We start from the raw sequence: 18,663 nt of genomic DNA, 5'->3' as shown, positions 1-18,663 counted from the left end.
TTTGGTCAATAATGTAGCATCTCTAATGCATTTAAGAGGAAAAAATAAAAATAAGACTTTGCTTCCATCTTCTTGATTTAATTTTCATGTTTGCTTAATCTGGCTTTGCAGAGGTCCATCTTATGGGAGATTTTCAAATTGTGAGCACCTGCAGAAGACATAACGCAAGAAATTTAAGCATATAGACTTGGAAAGAGAGGCAACCGATTCTGGAAGAATATTGGGCTCCATTTCAAGACCCCCCAAGGATGCCATTGAAGGTATTCCACTCTCAATTTGTTTATGTATTGTGAATTGAAGTACTGTCAGTGTGAACATAGTATTTTGTTTGATTTGTTTGTGCCATTTGATCGATTTGTTTCGATGTGGGTATCAATGTTTGCATTGCCATCTTTATCTAATTGTTGGTGATTTCTTATTCATATGGCTATGTAATTATGTACACACTATTTGATTTGTTCTTTGTTATTGGGTGGTTGAATTCTCATGAGCATAGAGCTTGATTGTTGTTCTTGCTATTTTGCGATTCATAGTGTATGTATATGCTCATCTCTTTGTAGAAATGTTTATTTCATGCAAAAGCTATTTGTGACTTCTTTTGTAACTTTTGGATGGGCCAAATTCTTTGATTCAAAATTTCCTTCAATTGTTGGGGAAGTTTGTGCTATGGCTGTTATTACTTGAATCGTGTGTACTCATGCAGAGGTTCAAAAATTTGGGGAAATTGGGAAAGAACCTATGTCACGAGGTTATAATTCAGTGAAGCATGTTGAGTTCTGAAAACATTGGACAAACTTTTTCGAATTCCTTGGAAGCACAGATATTGAGTTTGAAACAGCATGTGAAACTTATGGAAGGAAAGCTGGATGAGACTAGGGCTAGGCTTTAGATGAAGGAGTTCAGGGTTGCTAAAATGGAAGATATTGGTAACGTTAGCGGTTAGCAACTCTTCAAAAGAAGAATCAGGCTAAAGGCTTTGTAAACTCAAAACAATTTTGGAGGCAGGAAACTTTATCTCTTATATTCAGCATTACTGTGTGCTGCACTATTCCTATTAAATGTGTGATATATCGTGTTTTATCACTTTGATAAAAAATCAAGTCTTATTCAGTTATATCATATATTATTGTAAATTGTTAGCAACAACAAATCCCACGACAAAGCGCAGGTACCATTGCTAGTCTAAAACAATTTGCAACTCGTGAATTGAAGCCGGCATGGCTTTAGAAAAAGCTTAATATAAAAACTATGGAGACTGAGAAACGGTGATCAAATTAGTTCTTATGGAAAGGTTCGGGAAGAGTCAAACTCTTACGAGGAGTTAAAAAGTATTCAGAATATAGAAATGAATAGATTTTTAACGTTTAATGTTTCTTGTTTGTTATAACAACATTGAATATATAATGACTCTGTTTTCGGAGGTCAAACTGAAGCGTTAACTGACTGACTGCCAAGAAACTATTCTTGAACGCTAGAGGCCTCATATTCTATGGGAAAGTTTCCCTTTTACCTTTTTTTTTGGTTTTCTTTGAATGATAACTGAATGCCCGTTACCCCTTGTAGGACTACAGTGGTCACTAAAGAATACATCTTGAATAATAGCAGAGCCTCTTCTGCTGCAACAAAATACAAACTACTAAGGTGTGCGATTCTATGAGCAACATACACATGATGGTAGGCTAGAGACTGGATTACAGAGCTACAGTGTCGACAATCCTCCATCACAAGAACAGCACATTCACTCTCAATATCAACTTCCACCCACTGTTTCTCAATGATCAACAGGCGACTCGAAGGGACAGCGCTTCCACCTTTAATGCCAAAGATGCAGACTGAATCTGCCATCCCAGCGCAGCCACAACCTGATCATCCCTAACTACAACTCCGACACCCCCACAATTGTTTCTTACCTGAAATGCTCCGTCAATGTTGACCTTGAGACGTCCTCTAGGTGCGCAACACCACTTTGTTATTCTTCTTCGTCGGACCATCCTTTTATCCGGGTGGAAACCTTGATATTCTTCCAGAAAACGAATAGCAGTGGCCGCCATCTGCACTGGGTTGCAGAATTTCCACACCACCGCATTTCATTCACTCCAAATTGTCCATAGAAATGTGAGGAAAACATCCACCTGTTCTCTCGAGACTTTGAGAGTGTGAATAGCATTTCAATTGCCCAATTGGAGAGCGATATTGCAGGATGCTCTCTAGCTTTCAATCCGAGAGGCTTATGTATCTAAAAACAGGCTTTGACCGGGCAGTCTTTGAATAAGTGAGTAGCACGCTCAACGTGATGGTGACAGACTGAGCAATCAACCTCATGTAGCTTCAACTTTCTCTAGTGGGCACTATGTTCTTCAGCATCTTCCAAGAGTGTTCATAACTTGGGAGGAATCCTTTCACTTTCCCTCTTTAATTTTGAGAGATCAGAGGGGTTGTGTATATCCACAACTGAATAACAGAGAGAGATAAGAACAGAAATGGAAGAAATAAATAACATTGGACTTTGATGAAACAAAGACTGCAGAATTTATACATTTGCCTTGCAAAGAAAATTAAATATTTACAGACAACAAGCTAGGAGAACCCATCCATTCCAACATTATCTAACCATCAGGGGCTTCCGTAGCCTTAACAAATCGACCCTTGACTCGCTTCCTAGTATCAGCTCTTGCCTTCCTGGATTCGTATCTTATGTGCTTGTCGTATCTATTCAGAAAATGGTAAGTCATTATATGGTGATGGTGGGGAAGTGATAGAGAGAGAAAGGAGGACACCAGGACAATTAACATACCTTCGGTTTTTCTTCTTCTCTTTGTAACGCAGCATCGCATTGCCCCTGTTTTGCGCAAGCAGCTCCATGTCAGCCTTTGTTCCTGTCGTTCGCAGACTGTCACTTCTTATAAGGAAAGGTCCTTCCGTAGTGGCAATGTTGCCTTTGTCTTCACCAAAAGCAGACCCTGATGATGGCCGGCCAATAGAGATGTTGTTGCTCTCAGATGTTGCTGGCCCCTGACTCACTGCTGGGTTATTTGAGTTGATCTGCATTTTCAGATAAAACATGTCAAGCTATTCATTGTCCTTCACTTTGAAGAACCGTAAACCATCAAAGATGTGCATGCACGATGATTATATTACAGATAGTTTGATGCTATCCAATGTCAATAAAAAGCCCTTTTTTTACATTACACCGATGCTAGTTTATATTGAACTGTTGAATTTGAAACCACAGCCACTAGATACTAGAAGGCTGTAAAGATTGATCGAGCAAATTAAATACTTGAATTTGACAAAAGGTTACATAAGGTTGTCAATAGTATATACAATGCCTAAGCGAAGTGAAAAGAAAAAGAAAAAAAAATGAACAAATACATGAACGAACAAAGAAAAATTCAGTTAAGGGAACTTACATTGAATTTGATATCATCTTGTCCAATAGGGCAATTCATCTGGTACATATCTCCATACATTTTTGTATCAGTCAAAGATGCTTCTTTCAGAAGTTCACTAAAATTCTTAATCATGAATCCCGAACCACCTGAACCATATGGGACATCCAATGGAACTGTTTCTTCATGATCCCTCGACTTTCCTAGATTAAAATCCCATATCTGCGAGCCAGTAGCAAGTTAGCATGAGTATTGTAATGTAACTGAAAGTCTACACGAGGCATCAAGACCCTATAAGCATGGATAAATCCCCTCACACTAGAGGATCTATAAGAGTAAATCAAAAGATAGTAATATAATACGAGACCTAACTAGTACACAATTGTATCATCTCTTAATAAATTATCTTTGTTCACTCTTATACATGCCACTACACCAAGCTTTAAAAATGGCAGTGCTCTTATACATGCCAATACACTAAGCTTTAAAAATGATAGTGCACGAATAAAAGGAATGATACGTAGCATTGAGTTGCCTATACTAACTAATTCGGTGAGAATTGTTCACTAAAAAAAAACAATGAGAGCAGCTCCCTATGATTATCTGGTCTAGAATATACAGGAAACCACACAAAAAAATGCAGGAAGTTATTTAGAGGTGGAATCTGAATTAACACTGTCCATTTTCTTGAGTTAAAACAGTACAATCATTCAAACTTGGTGGCCTAGTGTAGATCTCATTATCAATGGATTATCATTTGCCGAAATTGCCCTAGTCTAGATTCAGTCCTGGTCTTAGTGCAGAATTGACTATAAAAATTTGGCGGAAACTGATAAACAAACTAAGCTAAATCGAAAAGCTACCTGTGTGCCTTGAGTGTTGTGGCCATGGGGGTTGGTATCCCACAACATATCTCGGTCAACAATGCCTCCAGCCATCATCAGCAGCGACGTGAACGGCGCTTGTTGCTGCAACAACGGCTGCGAAACGGCAACAGAACCTACATTCACCCCATCAACTCTTCCATTCTCCACATCAAACCCTTCCGCATTCACATTCACATTAACATTAACATTATTACTCGCATTATCATTTCCCTCCGCCGCCGCCGCCGGCTCCAGATTCTCTCCGCCGCCGTCGAAATCCCTCTTGAGCAGCTCCACCAGCTGCTTCTGAATCCCCTGCTTATACTTCCCCAAGCTGCCCCCGGATCCCTGTCTCTTCGCCGGAGCCACCTCCCCGCAGTTCCGGTACACCTCGCCGTTCTGGCTCGGCACGATCAGGTCCTGGAAGTTCACCCCGCTCCACGACGACTCCAGCTCCCAGTTCCGGGTCGGGTCCACCGGGTCGCCGCCGCCGCCGACCCGACCCGGCGTATTCTTGTGGAGATCTAGCCCCCAGAGGGCGGCGAGCTCGAGCGGCGAGGGGCAGCCAGAGAAGCCCTCGATCGGGGTGCGATCATGTGCGGCGGAGACGGAGCAGCTGCCGTGGGCGTCCCAGTCGCACTCGTGGCAGAGGACCAAGTTGTCGGTGGAGCACCGGAAGGCGACGGCGTCGGAGGCGCAGTTGTCGCAGATCTGGGACCGCACGTGCTTCCTGGACAGCAAGTTGGCGCCGTGCACGTGCTGGTCGCAGAACAAGCACAGCTTGGCCGAGTCGGCCTTACAGTAGAGCACCGCTGGCTGCTCGCTGCAGAAATCGCAGGGAATACTCTCTCCGGCGGTCGCCGGTTTCGAACTCACCATCTCTCTCTCTCTCAATCCGATTCAGAGACGACTCCAGAATCTTCACAGCTTACTAGAGAGAAAAGATTTCCAAAACCCTTTGAGCCCAATTTTTTTTGTTTTTTTATGAGTTTTAATTTTTGTGAGCCTTTAAGAGATGATTACAAGAGTGAGAAGACGATCTTTCTTACCATCTTGGGGAAGTTGGGTGCATTATTTTAAAAAGTAAAATATCACAAAACTTAGGAGAGGGGCCCTTTTGATATTTTTTTAAAAAAAGATGACCTGTTTCTTTTTGCGTTTGATTTTTTTAATTGCGAACCAATCTGTGATTTTGTTTTGATTTGGAGGTGGGGTGGGGGGGGCATTTAATTTAACTTTACGGAGGGGAAGAATTAATGAGTGGGGCCGGGGTGGGTGGGTTTGTTGACCTTCCGTGGCGGATCCGACGGTGGTGGTTTGGTCTTCTCGAATGGTTTCAGGTCGGTAGAGGGGGGAAGTGAGGTCGGAACGGATATTTTATTGCGAATGGGGCCAGGGGGATGCATCGAGCACGTGATTAATTTGTGGGAAAGCATCATTATTCTTCCCGTTTCTTGTGATATGGTTCGCTGCACTGTATACAGGCACACTCGCAGTTGACGTGGCTATGCCATAGATAAGGTTTTTTTTTTTTTTTCTCAAAAAAAACAAAAAGCCGAAAGAATAGTTCACTCTATGCTGAACGGATGGCTCCGTTACAGATAAGTTGGATTTTGTAATTTTTGTGTTACAGCAATTCCTAGTCGGCTACATAAAATGAAGAGTAAATTTCTTTTATGGTACTTGAAGTATGATCAATTAGACACTTTAATATCTAATCTTCAAACGATGACAATTTGATACCTGAACTTCCGTTTGACAGTTTGGTACTTCTGTTAATTTTTTCTGTTAAATATAAGAATAAAATTGATATTTAGAATATATATATATATATATATAAAATAAAAAATAAAATAAATATGAGTTTGTGGGACTTATCATTTTTTGGGTCATGGGAGAAAATGAACATGAATTAATACTTTTGGGTTATGTTAAAGATGATATAATTGAATTTTATGTTTAAAAATTTTATTCGTCATGATTTGAACACTTACGAGACTACTTTTGATGAATTAGACATAATTCGGTGGAGTAGTCTCGTGGATGTTCAAATCATGATTACTATATTTCTTAAACACAAAATTATAATATTTCACCTACAAGCATTAATTCATACCCATAAAATGATGAAGAACGGTCATCAACCCACAAAACTCATGTTTTTTATTTTGTTTTTATTGTTATATTCTAAATGTCAATTTTATCCTTAAATTTAACTAAAAAAAATTAACAGAAGTATGAAAGTGTCCTGACAGAAAAATTAGGACACGTCATGATACAACCGTAAGACATTCCTCAAACAATCATAGTAGTCCCTCACGAAATTGAGAGGGAGATTCTTTTACAGATTGTCACGCATAGAGCTAGGGACACTGGTTAAGTAGTGTCAGGGATCTTTTCAAAGTTGTTTGTATCGTAATTGTCCCACACTCTTTGTGGTCTGATACGTTTAACTGTTTAAGTAATGGCATGTACCAAGATATATAGACGTTGAAGGATGAGCTATCCGGTTTAATTAAAAAATAAAAAATAAATAAAGAGCATGTTGCCCCGATCGAAATGATCAGTAGATATCGAACCCGTAAGATTCGATAGCAACAATCAGTATCACGATCGATGAACTTCTAAATTGTTAGAATGACATCGAACTTCTTCTTAGGTGATCTAGCTTACTTGGTAACACTCGAGAAAAAGGAGGATAACAGGACGCCTAATGAACACTGAGATAGGTTGCATGCTGGCATGGTGCTAATTGATTAAAAGGGACCAGACGTACCATATATGTACGTAACCTTAATCAATCTATTTCTCATGCACTATTACTGTTAAAACTCGATCGGAAGCTATATCTATCTAGATCCTTTTCTTCGTCAATCGTCATGAATCATGATGATGTCTTTGAATTGTTCATAACATTTCTTTGCCATTTCATTCAGACCCCATTGCCATATTATGTTCCACTTTCTATCTATAATGCGTACTCCACCATGCAGTCACTAACTAGTAATCGAACAGTATATATATGAGGGTCGGTTGCCTCGACCCACTGTACATACAATTTGTATTGCAGTATCGTTTATATAGAACCGGCCGGCCAAGCTCCATTTCCTTACCTTAACACCGTGATCGATGAAATCGCATGCGCGCACAACGTACTCTTTTTACTGCAACATTCTTGATTTGGTTGATGAATCGATCGTGACTAACCAACTAATAAGGCCGATTCGTTAAGTGAGATGTACGTTTAACCGGGTCCTAACAAGGACCTCGTTTATAGTGTTTTAAACTATAAAAACAGTTTTGAACAACTAAAATCAATCAAAATTTATTGTGTCCCGCAAAATTAACAAATTTAAACTGCTTGAGATTAGACCAAACTCTCTTAAATGCTTTTAAATGAAGTGCTTCGATCGTAATAGTTCCAGATTTCCATATATATATATACAGATCCTATCCAGAGTGAGGCCTCGCTCGCTCTGAAATTTCAGAGCGAGGTTAGAGTTTAGGGTCACTTTTCGGTCTCATATCCACATCTTGACCGTTCAGTTTTTAGGAACTAATGTATAGATCGTCTCTGCAAAATTTCAACCAAATTGATGATCTTTAAGGTATCTAACTCGTTCAAACCAATGGACGAACTAAATCTGTCCACCTTGAACCATACTAGCTTTAAGGCAGTTATCAATGCCTTAACGATCATCAATTTGACTGAAATTTTGCAGAAATGATATATACATTAGTACCTAAAAACTGAACAGTCGATATGTGGATATGAGACCGAAAAGTGACCTTAAACCCTAACCTTGCTCTGAAATTTCAGAGCGAGGCATCGCTCTGGATAGGATCTGTGTGTGTGTGTGTGTAGAGAATTTGATCCAAAATTAAAATAGGCTAGAAAAAGAATGAAAAGATTGATATTGTAGAGAATTTGATTTTGAGTTGTGTTGGTCGGGGACTTTTTACAATGAGCTAAATGCCTCCTATTTATACTATTACAAACATAACATTTAGGAAAGAAAATACAATTAGGCATAATAAATTCCTTAATCGCACCATAATTGCATTCTTCTTGCGGTGCCATTATATTGATTTGTTCTTAAATATGCAATATTCTCTCTAATGCCTTCAAACTCAATAAAATCTCGGCATTAATTATTCCAAAGAATAATTATCACCGTTATTTCTTTCCCTTCTCATTTCTTGTCCAAAAGTTAATATCTAATAAAATCTTATAAATATAAAATTTATCGAGTATCAACAAGAAAAGCATTATATTTTCCTCATCTATCGGCCAATTGATTTACGGGCCGGTTTACCAAAATAGGTACAAACAATATCTTAACGATCATCAATTTGGCTGAAAATTTGCATAAATAATCTATACATTAGGACCTAAAAAACTAAACAATTAAGAAGCCGAAATATGATAAAAAAGTGGGTCCTACAGGCAATCCCTTAAAATGTCCAAAAAAAAATCCCTCGGTGGAAGAGCCCTACACACACACACCAACGAATCTTTGGACTCAAAAGAAGAATCCAAAGGATAAGCAACAAAGAAATGTAATCAATTTATACATACATATATATATATATATATATATATATATATATACAGATCCTATCCAGAGCGAGGCATCGCTTTGAAATTTCAGAGCGAGGTTAGGGTTTAGGGTCACTTTTCGGTCGCATATCCACATCTCAACCGTTCAGTTTCTAGGTACTAATGTATAGATCATCTCTACAAAATTTCAGTCAAATTGATGGTCGTTAAGGCATTGATAACTGCCTTAAAGCTAGTACGGTTCAGGTTTGACAGATTTAGTTCGTCTATTAGTTTAAGCGAGTTAGATACCTTAAAGACCATCAATTTCTTTGAAATTTTGCAGAGATAATCTATAACGGAAGGACTGCACTCGCATGTGTGAACCATTTTCTTCATCATTTACATGTGTTTGATATAATTTTATTATAATTTATACACTTACACATAGCTTGGTTAATTTTGATAAAAAAAACTTTGTTTGAAATAATCCTACTGTGTACAATTTTCTTTTCTCATGGTGAAACATAAACATATTAACAAAATAGAGAAATTTTTGACAACAGTACACGACAAATGGGTGACTCCGAAATTCGGTACATTTTCTTTCAAACAAATCAAAACGATACATGAACTTGTAATCCAGACCCATTTTGAGTACATGGCGTCAATAACGTCGTTAACTTTATATAATTATTCATTTTTCAAAGGGTAATTTAGTATTTCACATCTCTCTCTCTCTCTCTCTCTCTCTCTCTCTCTCTCTCTCTCTCTCTCTCTGTTAGCCAAATAGCCACCTCAAGTATAAGGGTCAAGTTATAGTGTAGGGGATGAATAGGGGATATCGTACCCAAGGGATTGGAAAACTCAGTCTCTCTAAGGAAAACCTAAAGGATGCTAGATGAATATGCAAATGTACAAGTCATAAACGAGGGCTCACAAGTGAACCAAAGTTCATGGTGAATATATGCAAGATTGTGAGTGGTTTGATTTTTTTGGCTTTGGAAATGGTTTTGAATCAAATTAACACACAATGAAAACTTGAAATGTAAACTAGGCTATGCTAAACTAGATGTGATAGATTGGATGAAAGTTAGAGCTTTAGGTTGTTCACCATAGCCTCCCTTGCATGCATTGATGTTCAAACTAACAATCTCAAGTATCCAATTACCCTCTTAGCATCTGAATAAGACTACTAAGGCCTAAACTCCTTTGATTTTATCAATTCCCACTGGATAAGTGCGAAACTAACTACCCAAGAACAAGTTATATTACCAGATAAGTATCAATTCATTGCTCCTAGATGCATAAAGGTTTGAGTTTAGATAATCAAGTAAGCAAACCAATCCTAGGTCTAGGTGATTTTAACTCACTACCCTCATATACACACCTAGTGTGCTATCATGCTATTAATGTTCAAAGCTAGCTACTCTGTAAACATTGTTCATGTAATGACAAATGCAAAGTATTCAAATTAGCTAGATTCAAATACAAGCATTCACTTCTTGAATTAACATGTGAAGATGATCATGGAAAATGCATCAAATAAGACTCAAACATCAATTCATTATAAGTTTGGCTTGAGTTTTTAACCCTAGCCCCAACAAAGTAACTACTCACTCATAATCAAATGCATAAGCTTCAACATGTTTATGAACATGAAACTAAAAAGTAGGGATAGAGAGAGGACTAGTGATAATCAAGTTGAGGATGGTGTAGATGAACTCATAAAGGCATTGACATGGTGAAAATGGTAATGGTGATGATGATTCCTCAAGTAATACTAGACTCCTCTCCTTCTTCTTCAAATGTTGATGATGGAATATGAGATGTAGAGATGATCAAGTGGTGAAATGGTGGAGTGGTGAAACTTTTTGTCTATGAAATTGAATGAGTAGATGGAAAAGATGATGAAGGTTGTGGTGGTGGTAATGGAGGTTATGAATTGATAGTAGTGGTGATGGAGGTTTTGTGGAGGAGATGATAGTGGTGATGAAGGTTTTGTGGAGGAGATGATAGTGGTGATGAAGGTTTTGTAGAGGAGATGATAGTGGATTGTGTAGAGAATATAGAGAGAAAAAGATGTTATGGAGTGGTATGAGTGGTGTCTTAAGAGTGTAATGAAAGGATGCTTATATAGAAAAGAGAGAGAGGAGTAAAATGATAAATGGAAGCAAAAGAGAGCAGCTCAAGAATTGTAAGAAGCATGGAGGTAGAGTATGAGAGTGATAATAGATCCTAAAAATAAGGGAAATGGGTATGGAATAGATGAAGTAAAAAGAGGGAAGTAATGATGAGTTATGAGAGCGTAGAGTAGAAAAAGATGACTTAGGAGAAGAGAGGAGCAACTGCTCTCTTTATTGTGCATGGGAAACATGAAAATGAAGAGTGTTGGGGTGGTTTTGGGTCACCAAAGTCAATTTGGCAACCAAAGGAGAGAAGGTGCATATGGATGCCTATTATCCAAAGGATAATATGAAGGACTAATCTTGGTATAATCTTGTAGGATTCTTCTAAGGCTCTTCTTGATAGTTTCAGCATCATAGACCTTCCAAAAATGCACAAGAAATCCGTCCAAAGAAGGTTCTAGGCCAAACTGCCATGTTTTGACTTTGTTTTCTGCTCCTGAAGCTTCCTTCAATTGAATCTCCATCGAGACATCGGAATTGGCCTTCGACTTCTTCATACCAAATGTTCCTTGATAAGTGTAGATCATTCTGGTAAAATTTCAGAGCTTAGTTCGCCGTGGTTTGGCCGGAAATACTGCCCGAATCTGTACAGGTCGGGTGTTGCCAGTTTTTCTTCTTTTAGTAAAAAACTTGGACTGATATTTTGAAGGCCTTACACTCCGAAATAGCTCTTGAAATATTCATAAGAAATGATCCTGATCCTTAGGATATCTAGAATGGATCTGAAAGGTTTCAACTCATTTGGAGTTCGTTTGATCAGGCTGCCACCCCTCATTTCTTGTCTAGCTCGCTTTCTCCTAATCGGAGTAAGAAAATGTGCTAAGGTTGACTTTTTAGTGCATTTTCATGCTTCTCCATCATTTCCTAGCATGATAAGGAAAACATAATAAATATATATAAATAAACACAAAGGTTAAGGAAAAGTACAAGATTAGGGAAATAATGAAATTGGATTAGTCAACATTAAATTGGACTTTAGAACAAGTAATTTCTATGTTTTAGGGGACAAATATGTATATGAATTATGATCCAACACTCTCTCTCTCTCATGGCGGTTCCAAAACCGGAGGACAAAGCCCACCTCACATTTCCGCTTACACACTGGTAAAGTGTATTTCAGAAAGATGGGCCAACTGAGACAAGAATTAAGATCTGTATGAAGCCAAATTCGAGTGAGATTTTGAGAGAAGCAGAAATATCTTTTATTCGTAAAACCATAGATTTGGAGGCTCGATTGGCCCAATTCTTATATTGAACACAATCCCATTTGTATTGACGCTTCGGTTTTTTCGACGCCCAATTCGACTTCTCCTCGGTTTCAAGTTTTTCCGGATCTTAAGTTACGGTCTTTGGTTTATTCTCTCTCCATCAAATTTTCAAACCCAACAAAATCGAAAAATGATTCATCGCAAATACGAAAAATCGGGCTCAACCTCCCAACCAGGATGTCTGAGTCGACTATGCGACTCAACTCGTTCTCTAGCTTCTTCTAGGAGATCTTGAGTCTTTCGTCACTGTTGAAGACCTCGACGTGCAGCGATAGATTCATACCGTGTCGATTGTCAATGAAAGATTGTGGGAATGACAAGAACGAGGCTATTGAGATTAGTACTTTTCGGGTTTGATTTGTCGCTGGTGAAGGACGACAGGAATGAGTTTTTTTTTTTTTTTTTCAGAGGCTGCTGAGGTCGGAGTTTCCAGTCTGATTTCGATTCATTTTCTTCTCCTGCAGGTAGAGGAGGACATAGAGAGAGAGAGAGAGAGAGAGAGAGAGAGAGAGCTGATTCCCTTCTTTTTCTTTTTGTCTTCTTTATCAATCATTGAAAAGACATATTTACCCTTACAAATTTGACCAAAATCACATTGACTAACGATGAATGTAACAGCATGTACATATTTTCGATCGAGATTACAAATTCATGTACAGTTTTAATTTGTTTGAAAGAAAATGTACCAAAATTCGGAGTCACCCATTTGTCGTGTACTGTTGTTAAAAATTTCCCAACAAAATAACCGTAATTGTTTGTGTCAAATCTATTTCTTTCAATTCGGTGCTTTTTACTTTGAAATTTATTTAAAATTAACAAAATAATGTCCCTAACAACAAAATTTCTTTTGTGTGTGATGGTTTGTTGGCAAGAAAATTAACTATGGCCAATTTGAGAATTTTAAAGAAGATACCAAAAATAATGTAAAAAGAAGAGATTTTTTTTTTTTGCTTCTGAATGTAATAAGAATAGGTTAGATGGCTATTAAGGAAAAAAAAAAAAAAAACAGAAGCCAGATGATTTGTTGGGTATTATTCAAATTGTCTAGGGGCAAAATTGGAAGTTCAAAAATTTGACCACGAACAGTTCACTCTGGCCTTCGCTTTATATATAGAGATGCCAAGAAGATATATGCTCGATCACCATGCATGCAGCTGACACGTCCATGCTCCATAGCTTGGGCACTGTAATTTTCTTCTGATTCGATGCGGAAAGGAGGGCAACAACCGCAAAACACTATAGAGATAAACATGAAGGAAGGACAGAGAATTTGTGGTATATATTTCCAGGTTCCCTACCTTTAATTATAGAGCTAACAAACATAGCTAGTGGTCTGCTTTTTATGCGTTGAAATCGCGATCGAAGACAATATCGATATGTATAACACGACTGTGACAGCCCTTACAAGTCAATAGTTCTCTTCCATACCTCACCACCATTCTCGACATTACACATGCCCCTCCCATTCGCAATTGGGGATGTGATCTTTCATGGTTTTTGCTTTTGGTTGATGCAAAGACTGCAAGACGTGGACTTATGGTTTTCTAGTTGATGGACATGTGGCTACGGTTGAGATTCACTGGTTCACGGAAATGGAATAATCTGACCAATGTAGTGGGATAGGGAATTGAATGGAAGAAATCAACAACTCGATCCCTTCTACCAACTTGATCGAGAAACCAAATATTTCTTTACAGATTTTGTTCATCTTTTCAGTCTCTCCGACCCTTCAAAGCTAGCAAGGTCAAAGCCCTTTCAATCCACTAGGACATGCTAAATTAAGGAGCGAGTTCAAGTTGAGACAAGTAGACGTAAATAAGTTCTAAAAATTCGTTAGAATTAAAATAAGTTAGACGATTATTACGAGTCTATTTACTCATTATCAAATTCAATTAAAAATTGCATCGATTATATTGCATAAGCGCTTGTAAGAGACTGCATCTCTCCACTTATCGCTAATTGATTTTGAGTTAAACGACTTAATTTCTTTATGATATCACAAGAAGTTCGCTCACGTAATCGCACATACTTTGTATCACCAAATTTAAGTTCTCCGTGCATAAGGCAAGCCCTAAATTGTTCCAAATATTAAACCAACCAACACAACACAATGTTTATATTCATGTCGTCAAAAAATGACATGAAATCAATTTCCCAGGCAAAAGCCTTTGGGAATAGGCAAGAGGCAGATATATATGGAGATCTGACTCATCTGAGCAATAGCAGTACGACATGTGAGGATTGCCTTTTCTTGTTTCAGATCAAATGGGATAGTGGGGATTTTCATGAGGCAGTACAGAAAAACCCTATCTGATCTGAAATATTATCATCAACTGGACCAGACAGACCCATCATGGAACATGGGCGACCTACGTCCGCCATGTAATTCAAAATCCTCGAGAATATATTCCACGACAACAACTGTTGATGATTGGATCATGCAGGAATTGAATCGCAGTACTCACTCTGTGGACAATGGGAAAGAATACCAAATCACAAGTCTTTTAGTGTGATTTGAATGGAAAATGCACGAAGCTCAGCTATAAATAGAGTCTCAGGACTTCGAAACTGGCAGTGGAGTGAGTGAGATCAGTAATTAATAGTACTACGGAGATGGGTTTCTGGTTTCATATCCCTTTTAGTATTTTATAATGAGGAAGAAAGGTTCTACATGAGGATAAAGAGCTTGTTTTGTAGCCAAGGATGACTTGCCTGCAGCCTCCCAAGGGGTCTCGAAATATTTATATGATAGTTAACAAAAATTGAGAGAAAAGAGAGAGAGAGAGAGAGAGAGAGAGAGAGAGAGAGAGAGAGAGAGAGAGATTAGTAACAGAAGCGATCCTTCTGTGGTATACAGGCAGTCTCCTTGGCTATCATGACAGGCTCTTCTCTTTCATGCTGGACCTATTCTTCCATGGCTTCAGGGCGGGATAAGTTTCTTAAGCAAATTGAACAACAGGTAAACTTTTCGGTTTCATTTGTTGAACGTTGAGATACGTTTAGTGAAGACTAGTGTTAGAATCTGAATGCTTCTTGATTACTGTTATGCATCTTGTGTCATTCAGTCGAGTATTTAACTACATTCGCTGCATTACAGCAGCCATGCATGAATATTAACACAGGAACTATCATCCATCCACATTTCGAGATGAATCATAGAAGCAATGTGGTATCTATATTATATGTTCTAGTTGCCTGTCAGTATAGAAACAATCAAACAATGTAGTATATGGTTTAATTTGTTAAGTTGGATAGTTTTTGTTCTACTCTGAATACATAGTAGCGCTTGCCCTCACATGTACCAGACTAAACTCAAAGTCCAGTTGCCGCGGGTGAATGATGATGTGACCTATGCAACAGCGTTATCAATACTGCGGATGAGGTGAGGGGTGTAGGGAAGATTGGCTATGAGGTAGACGGCAAAGCCTTAACAACGATAGGTGTTACGTGATCATGAAGAATGGCCTACAGATTTACAATTAGCAAAGTAGGGGGTTTGACCCATTTTAATGTAACAGAAAACAGATTAGGTGTTGTGTGGCTGTGAATAAAATGCAGAAGCGCATTCGATTCCATCATGATCAGAACTTACTCTTGTAAGAGAACACGGCGCTTCAATCATCACAATCAGCCAAAAACTCTACACTAGAACAGTCCCAAGTGCAATAATAGGTGTTATGTGGTTACGAAGGCTCGGACTACAGATTTACAATTAAGCAAAGTAGACAGGTCATCTCCTCTAATGTAACAAAAGAAGTGGCAACAGTCATCAAAATGCAGGTGCGTTCAATTCTGTCATGCTCAAAACTTACTCTTGGCGCCATCACAATCAGCCACAAACTCTTGCACTACTCCAACAGTCCCAAATGCAAAATCCCTAATTTTGCTAGGACAATGTAAAATCCAGACCACTAGAAGAATTGCTGTTTTCAATTTACTCTATTAGTCCTGATAAAAATTTCTACTCCATTTCAGACCGTCCACGAAATCAAAGCATTTCAATTTTTCAAGTACTGAGCAAGGTGACAGATTCATTCGCACAAGCAGAAGAACAGCTTAACCATACTGCTGTTAGACCTCAAAGCACAGATTCTAGGCTAAAATAGGAGTATAGTGCAAAAAGGGTGTCCATGTTTTTGATTAGGAATCTGATGACTAAACTCTGGAAGCTTACTGACCAATTAAAACCCTCAAACAACTAAGGTGCTTAGTGAAAATGGAAACTGCATGCGTTTTATTGTATTGAAATTTATAGTCAATCTATAGGTTCACACAGCATCGTCCAGCAACCATTTCAACTTTCAAACTCCATATACACTTATAGGTCACATGAAAATAGGTTTACACAGCAATCTTAGAAATATAGAGTGAAGCAGAGGGCACGGTGACAAGGTGAGGAGGAATAAGAACGAGACACTTATCATGCAGGCACTGCAAAGCTGGCTTCTGTCCAGTTAGGAGGGTCCATCACAATACAAGGATCAGACTTCTCAAATTCAGCAACCTAAGAACAAAACACAACCCATCAATCTTCAATTTCTACCCGAAAATCATAGAAATTTGAGAGACAAGTCATAAGCCACGTTCACCTTTTGGTGGCAGTGTGAGCAATAATGGTACTTATGCCAGAGGCAGTCCATGGAACGCAAAAGAAAGCAGAACCCACAACCACAACACATCAAACACCCCACAACAGATGCCAGACTCGGCTTTGATCTTAAAAAAAAAAAAAAAAAAAAATTCAAATACAAATCGCATCAGAAATTAAATCCCAACCATCAAACACATCAAAAATTTCCCCGAACCCGGAACTTACCTGACTTGGGTGAGTCCGGTGTCGCCGCAGTAAAGGCAGTTGAAGCTAGCGGGTGTGTCTCTGTAGATGGTTTGTTGAAGCGGAACTCCTTTTGGGTCGCCGTAAATGGCGTTGGGAGGAACCATACCGGCCTGGTAGGGATTCTCGTGGACGTAGTAGGGGACTCCCATCACCGGCTCTCCCATCACCGGCGGTTGCTGCTGCGGCGGCATCTTCGACATCTCCGCCTGATCCGGTGGTGGAGGGTATCCTTGCATTTTGATCAATCAATTCTGGGTCTTTTGGAGCGATCGAAATTGGGATTTGTGTGAATTACCAAGGAGAATTGAGGATTGAAGGAGATGGAATTGGGAATTGCTTTATATAAGTCAGGAATTTATGACTTTTCACCTTCTAGAGTTTCTTTCTATGAATTTTCCCAGTTTTCTTCTTTTACGCGTTAAGGTTGATGTCACTTTCATAGAATTTGGGCTACTTTCTTTACCTGGGACTGCTTTATATGGAAGGTTGGGCCACGCTCGGCCCATTAGTATCAGTTTTATATAGAAACGTTGGGCCATTGAAAAATTTCGGCAAATATATGCAAGCAAATTGAAACAGGAACCCAAAAATAAAAAAGGGAAGAAAAAAAAGAGGCCACTACACCAAGAGCAATTTGTTCATCTATTTTGTTTTGGATTCTTTAGCTAGCTCCACTGACACCTTGTGTTCAGCCCCTACGTTTTATTTTGTGCAGGATGATTACTATATATTAAAGGTGATAATTTATGATACGACATGATCACACGATTCAAATTTACATGATATTTATATATTTACATTCAAACATTTATCGACATGAGTCACATGACCATGAATGAAACACGACGTGCTAAGACTACATAATAAAGAAGACCAACTTGTGGCCAAGCATGTAAATCGAATATTGACACTACAAACTCCATTAATTAGTACTACAGAGACTGGTTGGTGATTTTTTTAAAATATATTATTATATATAGACACAAAATAAATAGCACAACCCGCTAACGCATATCGCTCCACTTAGGGTGGATGCACATAGAGCCCAGTTTAGGCACTTGCCTAGACTGGATTTTTGAGTCTACACAGATTTGGTATAGGCAAGCTATGTGAAAATGACATAAATAGGACAAAAATAGGGCAGGAATATGGTAAAATAGGCAAGCTTGGAACTGAATATATCCTTAATAGGTTTGGCACAGGCAAGCTATATATGTGAAAATGGTAGAAATAAGATAAAAACGGGCAAAATAGGCAAGTTTCGTAGGATATATTGACCTACTGAATATATCCTTACTATTTACTTTGAGTCTTGCCTTACCTGAGAAACACTTCTGGATCCGCCCCTGCCGCCTCCACCTACTAGTTTTGTTCATGTATCAATACAAGTGCCGAAGTGCGAAGTTGTACTTACGTTATTTCTCATCATATCTGCTCTTAATTTTCTGTTCTCTTTGGTTGATATAGATTGTCCTAGTGGTAATATGTTAAATGTCATTTTAACATAAAGAATGTGATCATCGATCTAATGGCGTAAAGAGTACATCACTAGTATATATTTGCATAGAGAAGAG

At 38.5% G+C, this 18,663-nt stretch overlaps 2 protein-coding genes across 2 annotated transcripts; both read right to left on the bottom strand.

The window, feature by feature from the left end:
* Window positions 1–2,469: 2,469 nt before the first annotated feature.
* LOC112197478 (zinc finger protein CONSTANS-LIKE 14) lies at window positions 2,470–5,270 on the bottom strand. Its single transcript, XM_024338174.2, has 4 exons — window positions 4,253–5,270; window positions 3,411–3,611; window positions 2,795–3,042; window positions 2,470–2,709 (listed from the first exon to the last, which is right to left on the bottom strand). The coding sequence occupies exons 1-4, from the start codon at window positions 5,132–5,134 to the stop codon at window positions 2,607–2,609; spliced, it is 1,434 nt and encodes a 477-aa protein (XP_024193942.1). The 5' UTR covers window positions 5,135–5,270; the 3' UTR covers window positions 2,470–2,606.
* Window positions 5,271–16,459: 11,189 nt separating this feature from the next.
* LOC112200912 (GSH-induced LITAF domain protein) lies at window positions 16,460–17,479 on the bottom strand. Its single transcript, XM_024341922.2, has 3 exons — window positions 17,069–17,479; window positions 16,842–16,968; window positions 16,460–16,756 (listed from the first exon to the last, which is right to left on the bottom strand). Exons 1-3 carry the CDS (start codon window positions 17,323–17,325, stop codon window positions 16,673–16,675), a joined length of 468 nt encoding a protein of 155 aa, XP_024197690.1. The 5' UTR covers window positions 17,326–17,479; the 3' UTR covers window positions 16,460–16,672.
* Between the last annotated feature and the right edge of the window lie 1,184 nt (window positions 17,480–18,663).

The sequence above is a fragment of the Rosa chinensis genome, chromosome 4, assembly GCF_002994745.2.
Source record: "Rosa chinensis cultivar Old Blush chromosome 4, RchiOBHm-V2, whole genome shotgun sequence".
Lineage (NCBI taxonomy): Eukaryota > Viridiplantae > Streptophyta > Magnoliopsida > Rosales > Rosaceae > Rosa > Rosa chinensis.
The sequence above is the reverse complement of the archived record's forward strand: the minus strand, read 5'-3'. Positions and strand labels throughout refer to the sequence as shown.

Coding starts and splice junctions, on each gene's coding strand:
- LOC112197478 (XM_024338174.2), bottom strand. CDS start 5,134: ATGGTGAGTTCGAAACCGGCGACCGCCGGAGAGAGTATTCCCTGCGAT. Junction 3,612..4,252: donor ACAACACTCAAGGCACACAG/GTAGCTTTTCGA, acceptor ACTGGCTCGCAG/ATATGGGATTTTAATCTAGG. Junction 2,710..2,794: donor GAGAAGAAGAAAAACCGAAG/GTATGTTAATTG, acceptor TTTTCTGAATAG/ATACGACAAGCACATAAGAT.
- LOC112200912 (XM_024341922.2), bottom strand. CDS start 17,325: ATGCAAGGATACCCTCCACCACCGGATCAGGCGGAGATGTCGAAGATG. Junction 16,969..17,068: donor ACCGGACTCACCCAAGTCAG/GTAAGTTCCGGG, acceptor TTTTTTTTTAAG/ATCAAAGCCGAGTCTGGCAT. Junction 16,757..16,841: donor GCTCACACTGCCACCAAAAG/GTGAACGTGGCT, acceptor TTTTGTTCTTAG/GTTGCTGAATTTGAGAAGTC.